This window comes from Euprymna scolopes, chromosome 44, assembly GCF_053919585.1.
Source record: "Euprymna scolopes isolate OS-2025 chromosome 44, ASM5391958v1, whole genome shotgun sequence".
In the NCBI taxonomy this organism is placed as follows: Eukaryota; Metazoa; Mollusca; class Cephalopoda; order Sepiida; family Sepiolidae; genus Euprymna; species Euprymna scolopes.
In genome coordinates this window covers 47,059,568-47,072,209 of record NC_136525.1, presented here as the reverse complement: position 1 = coordinate 47,072,209, position 12,642 = coordinate 47,059,568, and the positions used below count along the sequence as shown (strand labels likewise).

The 12,642-nt window shown below is 33.9% G+C and overlaps 1 protein-coding gene across 4 annotated transcripts in view; it reads left to right on the top strand.

Annotated features, from left to right (window-relative positions):
- Nucleotides 1-10,712, top strand: part of LOC145268835 (uncharacterized) — a 1,065,816-nt gene extending 1,055,104 nt beyond the window's left edge. For all 4 annotated transcript variants that reach the window (XM_080124499.1, XM_080124501.1, XM_080124498.1 and 1 more), the window contains 3 exons: nucleotides 1,529-1,634; nucleotides 6,959-7,096; nucleotides 10,380-10,712. In XM_080124499.1, the coding sequence (XP_079980625.1) occupies nucleotides 1,529-1,634; nucleotides 6,959-7,096; nucleotides 10,380-10,568 (433 nt within the window). In that variant the 3' untranslated portion in view covers nucleotides 10,569-10,712. The remainder of the gene's footprint in view (nucleotides 1-1,528; nucleotides 1,635-6,958; nucleotides 7,097-10,379) is intronic.
- Nucleotides 10,713-12,642: the final 1,930 nt, after the last annotated feature.

Sequence of the window (12,642 nt, the reverse complement as noted above, 5' to 3'; positions counted from 1 at the left end):
GCCTCCCCACGGGACAGACACCATGGTCGTTTTTTAACGTGGAGAAAAGGAACAAAAATAAAAATTGTCTCAGTCGTGAAGGATTTCTCCTCCACTAACAGAACAAGAAATTGAAGTGTAGCATCTGAAGAACAGATACTATACTTTCATCTTGACCCGAAGGCCAAGATTGTTAACGGATTAAAAAAAAAAAAAAAAAAAGGTGTTTTTGAAGGCCTGGCAATGCAGGAATTGCCTGCTTACAACGACTATACAATTCCTGCATTGCCAATCCTTCAAAAACACCTCTTTTTGTATACTAGCATTTCAGCCCGGCGTTGCCCGGGTGTTTGGAGGTGTATGCTGAGCAAAAAAAAAAAAAAAAAAAAAGCGGTAAATTTTTTTAACTTTGACCCCTATTATGACTCCTTAACATTTATTGTTTTGGGATTTAAATCAAGTTATTAAGTTAGATCCATGTCCAAGGAACCTATATCTAAAATTTCAATTGTTTATACCCAAAATTGGCGGAGGAGTTTGATAGAGTTCTTAAAGGTCAAATCGTTGAACTTTGACCCCTTAACAGCCAAATTTCTGTCCGAAAACGTATTAAAAAGATTTTCCCAAATCTCAGTACCCTGTATATCAAATTTCAAGTCTGTAAACTGAAAATTGACAGAGTTATTGCATAGGGAAATGTACACATACAGACACCACTCCTATAAAAAAAATTTTGTGTGTGTATTGATATTCATATTAAAAACCATTTCTTCTATTTATTTAAAAAGAAAATACAACTTTGTTATATATGGGTCATAGAATTGCATTCATCTGCAAAAAAAATCTAGCTAATTTGCATATTCTTTTAAACATTCGTTTTAATTAATTCCCTATTAGTGTTTTCGTTTTTCTGATGCGATGATCATCTTTAGTTAACTATTACGTGTAATTATATTCATGCAGATATTCTACATGATTTATACTTGCATAATATTTGCGTATAAATACAGTAAATACAAACCTCTTTCTACACATATTTATGTATGCATATATATATTTGTTTAAAAAAATTTGCCTACCAAACTCCTATCAGTTTTTGTCTACACACATGAAACTTAATATATAGGGTATTCAAAGCTTCCTCTGTAAAAAATAAAACTGGAAATCTCTATCTTTACTATAATATAAAAGTCAATTTGTGTGCGTGTGTCACCAGATTATAATAAGTTTGCTCTTTTAAGAAATTATTTGCTTGAATTTTATTATCTCCCTTGGTCGGTGTAACATAAAATATTTCCCTGTAAAAATTATTCTTTTATTTTTATCTATAAGAGTGAAAAGACTATTTTTAAGATCGGATTTTTTCGATTTTCGATACCTATCTCAGAACACTGCCAGACATACGAATCAGCTTTGTGTGAAATTTGCAAAAGGTAGGTCCAGCTGTTTCAGAACCTATACGACCACATATTTTTTTATTTTTATAATTTTTTTTTTTAATTTTATTTTATTTATTTTCATCTTTTTTTTTTAACATTTTATTTTTCAGGTTCAGCAAAGGCTACACAGTAACGATTAATTTGAACAATGCAAACCTCGACATTTCAACAATAAGTCAATTCATGAAGACACATTTCCCTGGAACCATTCTGAAGGTAAATTCTTCAAATCTTCCACTTGCACTTACCCTTATCAAATAATCTTCGACAAGCACAACAACAGCATCATATACAATTATTTACTATGATAATTATCAAATACCCACTGACTTAAAAATCAAATCAAATTTGTTCAATAGGCCCAAATCCCCTATATATCAAGTTTCAAGTCTGTAGACCCAAAATTGACAGAGACCATTCTGCACACACATACACAACGTCACTACACGCACATGTGCTAGAACTTTTTCATCCTAAATGCTAAATAATTATGCACAATGTAGAAACTATGCATAAATATAACTGAGCGTAAACCAATCATCCAATAAGAAAACACATATTTAATCACTTGCAATCCAGGATTGAGTATATTAAATTTGTTTTAATAATTTTAAAATAGAAAATGCAGGCTTTTAATATCAATGTTAGTGACAAAAAAATACTTAGTTTTATTTGGTAAAATCTAATAGTTTTTGATTATTTAATAATATGGCCATCGTATTTATTTAATAATATTATAGAAGATCAGATTAATATAGTACCATACATTGTTTTTTTTAGCCTGGGTCTGCTCTCCTGGCTTGAAACTATGGTACCATAGTGATTTGATCTTCTGTAATAACTGATATGGTGTTTTAAGTTTTTCCATATATATATCTCAAAATCCAGAACTGCTAGACTTTGGAATTCCATTCCAGGTCACTGCTTCCCCAACTGTACTGACATGCATAAGTTCAAGTGCAACGTGAACCAACATCTCGCTGCCCTAATCCCTACATAGTACCCCAGTAGATGTTTCCCCTGATAGTAGCCCCCTACACCAAAGTGGCAATGTGCCTTGTTTGGGGTGAAAATGTAATAAAAAAAAAAAAATAAATAAAAAAAATAAATAAATAAATAAATCAAGCTCGATACAATTAACACCAGATTCGAACCAGGCAACATAAGCCATCCCTGGCTTCATTAGCAAGACTCTTATCCATTCGGCTACTGTTAACCGTGAGAAATGTTGTTGAATTTAAACATTCATTTTTAAAATTCTTTTTAACGTCAGTCATAGTGATCAAATCATTGCATGATGATCAGCGCATGACCTAAATTGACTGACTTTTTATTTCAACTGAAAATGCTCAACGATAAGAAACGAGTTTCTTAAAGGGACTGATATAATTATTTACTATAATAATCATTAAATACCTCCAGACACTAGTGTTTCATCCTTTTAGGAATCATCAACGATTAACACCAGTCGATAGATTCGAACCCAGCGATATATATATATATAATCTCCTAGCACGAAGATCCGGCGTTGCCCAGGATTAAATGTTGTTAGGCAGAGTGATCTGATCATTATATGATGATCTGTGCATAGGAGCTAAATTGACTGACGTTAATTCAACTAAAAGTGCTCAATTATAAGAAACTAGTTTCTTAAAGGGGCTGACAATTATTTTCCATAATAATTATTAAATACCCACAGACACTAGTGTTTCATCCTTTCGGGAATCATCAGTGCAGGGTATCACGATTAACACTAGTCGATAGATTCGAACCCGGTGATATAGATATATATATCATACATAAAAAATAAATTATTTTGAACCATCTTCCAATTACACGATTTCCTTGGATTTTACTTGTGCGAATGGAAAATTCAATTAACTTTCTTGGACTTACATTTTTGGATTTTACCGTCATTGGATACTTTACCTTTCACCAGACTATCCATTCACGTGAAATCACCTTTTTCTTCACCCTATTCCCTCTGCTTCACTTTTTGTTATCAAGTAAGATCTTTGACTTACTTGCAGTTTCATCAAATACTTTTGCAAGCAAAATCCGATTCCACATTTTGCTAATTCCTACCCTCTGATGAGAAGGAAAGTATTTCTTCGAAACTCCACAGATTAAGGACTATCCACTTATTAAGTGTTTCCTTTTCAAATTAAATATGTTTTTAACTCTTTTTCAAAGTGTTTTTCAACTTGTTTTATTAACTATTATATATATATATATATATATATATATATATATCCTAGCACGAAGATCCGACGTTGCCCAGGATTGAATGATTATCAGCAAATGGTTCATGCGCCTATATTTTTTTATTGTCATCAAAATCGATGAAATCGTTTATTTTTCAATCAAATCGATTGATTACCTGCTCCAGTTGGGGACCCACTGTGGTGCACCTGGAGGAAGCTTCACATGCCTCTCACAGTGACTTATTTCACAATATATTCTGATCTACATTGCACTGTAGAGAACCTACTGTTGATTTTATAAAATTTTTGGCTGCAATTAAAGTTTATAATGAAAAAGTCTGGTATCATGCTTCAATTATGCTTTAAACAGAAGCATGCATTTTGAACGCGCCTCTGTCATATCAAAGCGCCAACTGTTGATTTTATATATGGTGGGCCTTTCAGCTTATGTGGTAATAAAACTTCTCGGGTTTGTATTACTGTACACATAGATTCGAAAAAGTTGTCAAAAAAACAAATATATAACAAGTAAATATTATCAAAGGCAAGATAAGTTACTTTTCTACCAAACTGGATATATTTTTTGTGTTTTTATTCACTGTAACATGTTTATTCAGCTCGAAAAACATGCAGTGTTTACCGATGTATTGGAAAATTCAAAATGGCGCCCGACTGTCTCTTTAACACGGTAAGTTTGGCAAAAGATGTTATAAATAATAAACTAGACAAAATACTATTAAAAAACAACCGAATATATGTCAACTTATGTCACGGTAACATATATTGAGCGAATTTCTAACAGTATTTTGTCTAGTTTATTATTTATAATACCTTTTCCCAAACTTACCCTCTCCGAGAGAGAGTCGGCCGCCATTTTGAATTTTCCAATACATCGGTAAACACTGTCAGCTTTTCGAGCTGAATAAACATGTTACATTACATAAAAACACGAAAAATATGTCCACTTTGGTAGAAAAATAACTTATCTTACCTTTGATAACATTTATTTGTTATATATTTGTTTTTTGACAACTTTTTCGAATCTATGTGTACAGTAATACAAACCCAAAATTATACTGAGCCTTTCAGCTTATGTGGTAATAAAACTTCTCAAATGCACTTGTGATGTTAGGCTGTATAAGGTGTTCACTTTTGTCAAATTCGCCTGTTCCTTCTTTCATCGGATCTTTTCAATCATCATCGAAGACATTCTGACATAAAATCTAAGAACACGTTTTGCGGTGATAATTTTAAATGTTCAAGTCTTGAGACCACATTACAGTGTGAATTGGTTAAAAGGTTATTTTGTTTTTTTTAATTTTTTTTTGGTCCCCCCCGACAAAAGGAGAGTGGACCTGGAAATTCACCCTTGTCCGTTTGTCCGTCTGATCTTTTCTCAATAACTATGCCTTGAAATTTTGCACAAACATTAAACATGACACAAGTAAAAAAAAATAACAGAATGGATTTTCCGGGAAAACTCCGGTTGCCCCCCTGGGGTGCCTTTCGGATTAAAATGGCTTAAATTGACACCTTTGTGCTTATTAAAAAAAAAATTGATGCCTTGGATTTTTGTAAAACTTTCTGAAAAGTTGTAACTAACCGATTTCTATGCAACAGGGGGGGGGGTCACGTGTGTATTTAATTTGCCTGACTTTTAACTGCGTTTTTCTTTCACTATTCGGTATAAAGCGAAACTGGATTCGAATTAATCCTACTTAAATAAAGTCAAACATCTTTCACTTTTTTCATGTTTTTTTTCCCCCAACTTCGCCTCAGGGGTTCGGGTTTGATCCTAACTACCTACCAAAACGTTTTTTTTTTTTTTTTTTATTTAAGAGTACACACACCTCCAAACACCCGGGCAACCCCGCTAGTCTATTATAGAAATCTCACCTGTCCGTTTATGCATGTTTGCACGTCTGCTTAAAACTTTCGACAGAGGCGATGGATTTTTACAAGATCAGTATCCTTTTGAAGCTTGACCCTTCGGACGACAAATATTAAAAAATTGGACAAAAATATTAATTCGTTCACCCTCAACTGGGCACTTTTCTACAAGGAGGGGTCGCTTTTTTCGCTGATATTTTCGAAAGTCATCCCCTCATTTTGATTGACTAGCCTTAATTTAAACCTACGTCACTTTTTTTTTTTTCCTTTCCTCCTTTGCGGTACGGATCCGAGCCTGCTTGCCTACTACCAGTTTTCTTTTGCTCAAACCTCCAAACACCCGGGCAACGCCGGACACCCAGGCTAGTAATATATATAGTTCACCTTTACAGAGTGGAATGATAAAACTGTCATCCTAGAAAAGACAACATGATTCCATTTCCGTTTGATGAAAGCTGGGTTTATTTTTTTGTTGCAGACCATATCCTAGTTGGCCAGTTGTATACAAATCCCAAGAGCGATAAGAGCCTTCTATCATGCCTGAAAGTGACACCAACGTTCAACGAGCGAGATCAAAGATGCACCGCTGTACAGCCTATGTCGTGTATCGATCCAAGTTATGACAACAGGACCATTGCCAGCACCCTCAAAATGCGTTGCTGGATTGCCAAGAATAACAGGGACGTGTCCAAGGTGATGAAACAAAGTTTCCGGCCATGGTTATGGTCTTTGGTGTGGTTTCAAGTGAGAGCCTCATCAGGCCACCTCACATCTTCGAAGTCAGCTTAAAAGTCAACACCAAAGTATACCCGGATGTACTGAAGAGTGTGGCGATCCCCTGGTGCAATCAGGTAGCCGCAACAGGACTTGGCGCTGGCCCACAATTCCAAAGTGATCCAGGCTTGGCTTCAGAAGGAGTGTTATGACTTTGTACCCTTCTCTCGCTGGCTCCCTCCTTCCCCGACTGGAACCCACTAGATTAATTCGTTTGGTCATACAGCAAGAACATCACCAACACGACCTCGACCTCCCACAACACCAAAGCCAGTCTGATTGCCATCATCTGCCGAGTATTCGCCGAGCTCCTGCCAGCACTTGTGGAAAAGGCATGCTCCCAGTTCTGGACCTGTATCAAGGCGGTGATTGAGGCTGAAGGCGGTTACATTGAAAACATGTCAGCTGTACTACTATATTAATTTGTAATTAACAAGTTAATTGATTTTTTTTTTCAATAAAAGTTTTAAAATAAATCTGTAGTGTTGTTTTTTTTAGTTCCACCCCGTAGTTCCCCCCCCCTCAAACAGCTTTGGAATTCCCTTCAGGCTATCTGCTTCCCTGTATTGTGATCTTTTCTGCATTTTGCTCGATTCCAGCACCAGAATTCATCTGGTCTGGTGAAGTATCCATCTAAACTATAGGCATTTTTTTTTCTTACTTTTTTTTCAGGAAAGCCACAACACAACTTTGATGTTTTCCATCCCCAAATCCGTGGCGAAAGTGTCCGTGTTATTTGCCCTCATGGAACAGAATAAAGAATATCTCTCCATCAAAGACTATGCCATCTCACAGACAACCTTAGACATGGTAAGTCAGTGCTCCTGCATTTACCGACCCACGATTTCCACAAGGTTAGCTCGCGATGGAGGGGGGGGGTCACTTGGCAGCTGGCGGAAATAACCAGAGAAGTTCAGCCAAGCATGCCTCAATTTTTAACGAAAGCGCTGTTTTTAGCTTATACAAATCTACGATTATACGAAAAAAAGGTAAAAACAATCTTAATCGTACAAGTTAGGGTTTTAGGGTTAGAGTTAGGTTGGATGCATGTCTGCAATTTAACTTATTGTATTTCCATGTTTTTCCTGTTTATCATTATAATTTTCTCGTAGCGGTTTAATGTTTCGTGATCGACCGCTCCAAGTTATTACTTTCAGCGGTTGAGCACACCCGAGAAACTTTGTGGAAATCACAGGTCAATAAATGCAGAAGTATCAGTAAGTTACTCACCAGCAGATTCACTCTGACCAATATTGGACAACAAGAAATCTGTGATTGTTTATTATTTCCGTGGAAGTTCTTATTCATTCCCCCCCCCCACCTCACACAGCATAGATCAAGTGAAGAATCAGAACAGATACTACACTTTAAAGTCACTCTTTAGTTTTCTTAGTAATCGTTCCAATTTGGAATTTGGAGCAAAATTCCAAATTGAAACGGACACTAAGAAAAATATGAAAAAAAAAAAAAAAAAAAAAAAAATTGAAATGGATTCATTCAAACAAAAGAAATTAGAGATTTTTTGTTTTTTTTTTTTCTTCCTGTTGCATTATTATTAGACTCCATTAAAAATATAAACTGGATAAAATAGGTAATGAAAATTGTTGCAGCAAATTTGTTTCAAATAGAGAATGATACTACTACTACTAAACAATCAACTCATCTCGTTAACCAGTATCCTCGAATATTCTTTAGCCTTGTAATCAAAGACTCGTTATTAAAAGTGAAAATCGTAACTTTTGGAATCACTACTACATATTAGGTACAATATAATATTCAATAGAGAATTTGCTTTGTAATAATAAATACGAAATCTGCATAGATTAAAATATATTTCTAGCGTATTTTATGACAGGACAACGCCAGATGCTGTCCCCCACTAGTATTATATATATATATATATATATATATATATATATTTTGGCCACGAGGGCAAAATTAGACACAAGGTTGGCTTTTAATGTTAGGAAAATCCAGCTCCCTAAAAAGGGATACTTTGGGGAGGGGGGATAAAAAATTTGACTCAGAGAAGGAGAAGTCTTTCTAGACTAACTTAATAGAGCTCTACATTGTGAGTGATTTTTCAAAGTGGCGACTAGAACTAATTAATGAAACTCTTATCTTTTGGCGATTGTATTTCTTTCACTGACAATCTTTCAAAGCTCACTATGAAGTGAAAAACATGTTCGTTTTATTAAAAAAAAAAAAAAAAAAAAAAAAAAGGAAAATTATTAAAACAATAAAAGTTTCATAGAACAATATACTTTTTTTAACGAAGGCTGTTAAAAAAAAAAAAAAAACATCTGAAGAAATTAGAATGTTTATACCTTCAAGTATCAACATCAAATTTGTCGTATATTTAGAATTATTAGAATTACAGTTAATAAAGTTGTTACGTTTCTGAATTTTTTTAGATGAGGATTGGTTATATGTATTATTATTCATCGGACTACTGTTCTCATCTTGAGTGTCATTTTCACAACGTTTTGGTCGATGTAACCTCCGACCTTCTTCAGGTGTATCTTGTCCAAATTCCCGAGTTCGACAAGATACACCTGAAGAAGGTCAGAGGTTATATCGACCGAAATGTTGTGAAAATCACTCAAGATGAGAACAGTAGTCCGATGAATAATAATACAATAAAGTTGTTTTTTGCATTTTTTTAATATGTACATACTCCTCACAGAACGAAGATGTCATATTCCAAAAATCATATGGGTTTAGCCAGTAACTTTTCTATTTGGTTAGTAAATGAAAATATTTTGTTGTGAAAGGTCAACTAAAGATAAATTTGTCTATCGAGCCCTGCTTAGGACAGCATGGATTAAGTGCAGAATCAGGGCAGATACTACACTTTGCTCCTAGTCAAAAGGTCTCAAAACGCTTAATCTCTGTATGAGACACGTAGATATTCGAATACTCCATTAAAAGTTCTCTCTTAAATCTGAAACACTGAGTAAAGAAGTTGAGACCATAATTTTACATTTGATCCAACTCCAAACTTTCCTTGAGTATAAGTTTTTTTTATGTTTTCCAGCATACTCATTAAGACAAGGTCATTTATATTTGGCGCAGACAGATAATTTACAAAATATAAATACCTGCATTCCGCACTGCAATTCACTTGCAGAAGTTGGGGAATGTCTATTCTGACAGCCGTTCTTAACATGGGCAGGTTTTTTTTTGGGGGGGGGGTAAAAAACAGGGGGGCGGCTTTATCCAGTCGTAAAATACGCTTAAATATGATACTTTAATTTGTCCAAATTATAGAGTCTGGATTTCAAAAGAAAACTATTTTCACCGGCAAAAGTCCCATAAAATAACGATCCATAAAAAAATCTAATCATTTGAGGCCCCTAGCGTCACTCTGCGACTTTTAGTTTTGGAAGAGATAGTTTGAAAATATGGAGACAGACAGGCATAGTGCCTTTTATATATAAGATTATTATTATAACCAATATCAGCTGTGTTCAAAAACGGTAGTAAGATTTTATTTATCCTGTGAGTTATTTCCCTTGACATCTATGAGATTTTATTTCCCTTGACAGCTTGCGATTTTATTTCCCTTGAATGAAGCTATGTGAGTTATTTCCCTTGACAGCTATGAGATTTTATTTCCCCGTTTGAATTTCATAAATGAAGATGATTATGTTTTATGCTTTCAAAATTCCAAAATATGGTCAACTTTCAGGAAAGCCATAACAACTTAGAATATTTGGTGTATCTTAAATAGTATGCGACTAAACCGTACAGCAATATGTTTTAAAGTACTTATAAAACAAACACAGGGATGCAACACTGTGATTAAACGACAGAGGTTGAAGCTTGATAAACAGTGCAGGCCCTTTCAAGTTATAGATTTTTTTCTGAATACCATGCAAGAGGGAGAGACTATACAACAAGCACAGGGATGCAACATAACAGTGGCTACAGCAACCCAGATGTGCAATGTGGCAACAATACTCCACGCGTGAGCAAATGGTGGCTTTCGCAGGTGTGAGTGGTTTTCTAGCACAGTACAGGGAGCCCACTTCTCCAATATCTTCCATGTACTTACTCCAATTATATTATCGATTTTTGTTTCCAATTTCAGGTTTTTATTGGCTTTGCAAACGAACAATCCGATGGAATCATGGACCGGCGTGGATCCACAGATTCCGGCTCCGAAGCAGAATCCGGCTACGCTTACGACAATATCGCATTCCAAAACGAGTCGCAAATAATTGGCGGCTTGTACCCGAAATTAGATAACACCAAGTATCTCAAAACATCACACTTATAACAACAAGAGGAATTTGACAAGAGACTACCCCCCCAATTCCCACCAAAGTTATCATCTCGGTTTGTAAAAAAAGAAAAAAAAAAAAAACGTCAGAAAAACTTGATAATAACTAATATTGTGATTGTTTTTTTGTTTGGAACTGCATCATTTAGTTTGTTTGTTTTTTTAATCATTTTTTATGTTATCTTATATTAATTTTAAATTTAGAAAACTTCATTAAAAAAAAAAATCTTATACTTAAAGGAGATTCGAACTCGTGCATTGGCTTCATGAAAACTGCTGTCTTAGTAATATTTACTCTACCTATGCCTTTTTTTATTGACCAATCACGTTTTCCATTTGCGGTTATTCAAAATGTTAACCTTTATAAATTTTAACATCTATTGTGCTAAAGGAGGTAACTATTTTATTAACGTAGTTTAAAAAAAAAAAAATTCTTACAATTACCTGAATGTTTTAAGAAATATTACGATATTATTCTAAGGGAGATAACTCTACTTTTAGTAAAATCATTTTTTTTCTTCACATTTACTTGAATGTTTTTAAGAAAAATTACGATATCGTCGCATTTTACATTTTTTTTTTTATTATTTTGTTATTAATGTCATAAAACTTTGTTACTTTTAATGAAGTAGTTTAAAAGAAAAATAATAATTTTTCTTACCATTTTTAGTAAAATGGTTACCTCCCTTAGAATAATAGGCCAAAATTCCGAATAAGCTTTCTCTCTCTCATATATATATATATATATATATATATATATATATATAGAGAGAGAGAGAGAGAGAGAGAGAGAATTTCTTCATTTAATTTAAATAAAAAAAAAATTGTTTATGTTATTATCCTGATTTAAATTTATCAAATCTGCATCCAAAAAATTAAAAAAATGTTACACTTAAATGAGATTCGAACTCATGTATTGGCTTTGTAAAACTACTCTCTAAGAAATGTGTACTCTACCTATTCCTTTTTTTTTATCAACTAATCAGATTTTCTTTTTGTGGTTATTCGATATTTTAACCTATTTTACTAAGGGAGGTAATAATTTTACTAAAGTAGTTTTTTTTACTAGAACGTTTTGTTTAAGAAAAATTACAATATTGTTTTAAGGGAGGTAACTCTAAAACAATTTTGGTGTTTTTCTTTATTTGGGTTTCTAAAAACAAATTTTTTTTCAAGAAAAATCTTTGTACATACCTGTCACTGCACGCAGATGTCATATTCCAAAAATCACGTAAATCGATCAAGTAGTTTTTTTTATTATTATTATTTAAGAAAATCAACCCTCTTCCAAATGTAAACAGAATTTTTTTTTGGGGGGGGGGTTAACGTGTGGGTGCTTATTTGCTAATTTTATGTTAAATTGTGCTCATAAACATTATTTTCATTTTCAGCGCCCCCGAAAACATAAGGATGGATTTTTTTTTTTCAAAGTCGAGTTGTCTGCCCTTGTTGATCCTATATTCCCAATCATTTGTAAATTAAGATGGCGCACTAATCCTTCGATAAAATGTCTTAAAATTTGATTTTCTTAAAAAAAAAAAAAAATACTTGATCGAGTTACGTAATTTTTGGAATGTGACATCTTTGTGTGGTAACAGGTATGTACATTATAAACATTTTTCCTTAAAAACATTTTTTTAGGCCCAAAACACCTTTTTCTTCACAATTACTTTAACGTTTTTAAGAAAAATTACAATATTGTCGCATTTTTTTTTTTTTTTACTTGCCTCCCCACAAGGGCAGAGTTAGACATGAGACCAGATTTTAATGTGGGAGGAACCCAGCTCCCCAAAAAGGGGCACTCTAGTGAGTAATGAAAAAAAAAAATGTATCAATCATGAAGGATTTCTCCTCCATTAACCGAGACCAAAAAAGTAAAGTACAACATCTGAAGAACAGATACTACACTTTGATCCTGGCCCGAATTTTACATGTTTTTTGTTTTGTTAGTAATGTTCCTATTTACTTGCCTCCCCACGAGGGCAGAGTTAAATACGAGGGCAGAGTTAAACACAAGGTCAGTTTTTAATCCAGCTCCTCAAAAAGGAGCACTCTTGATAGAAACAAAAAT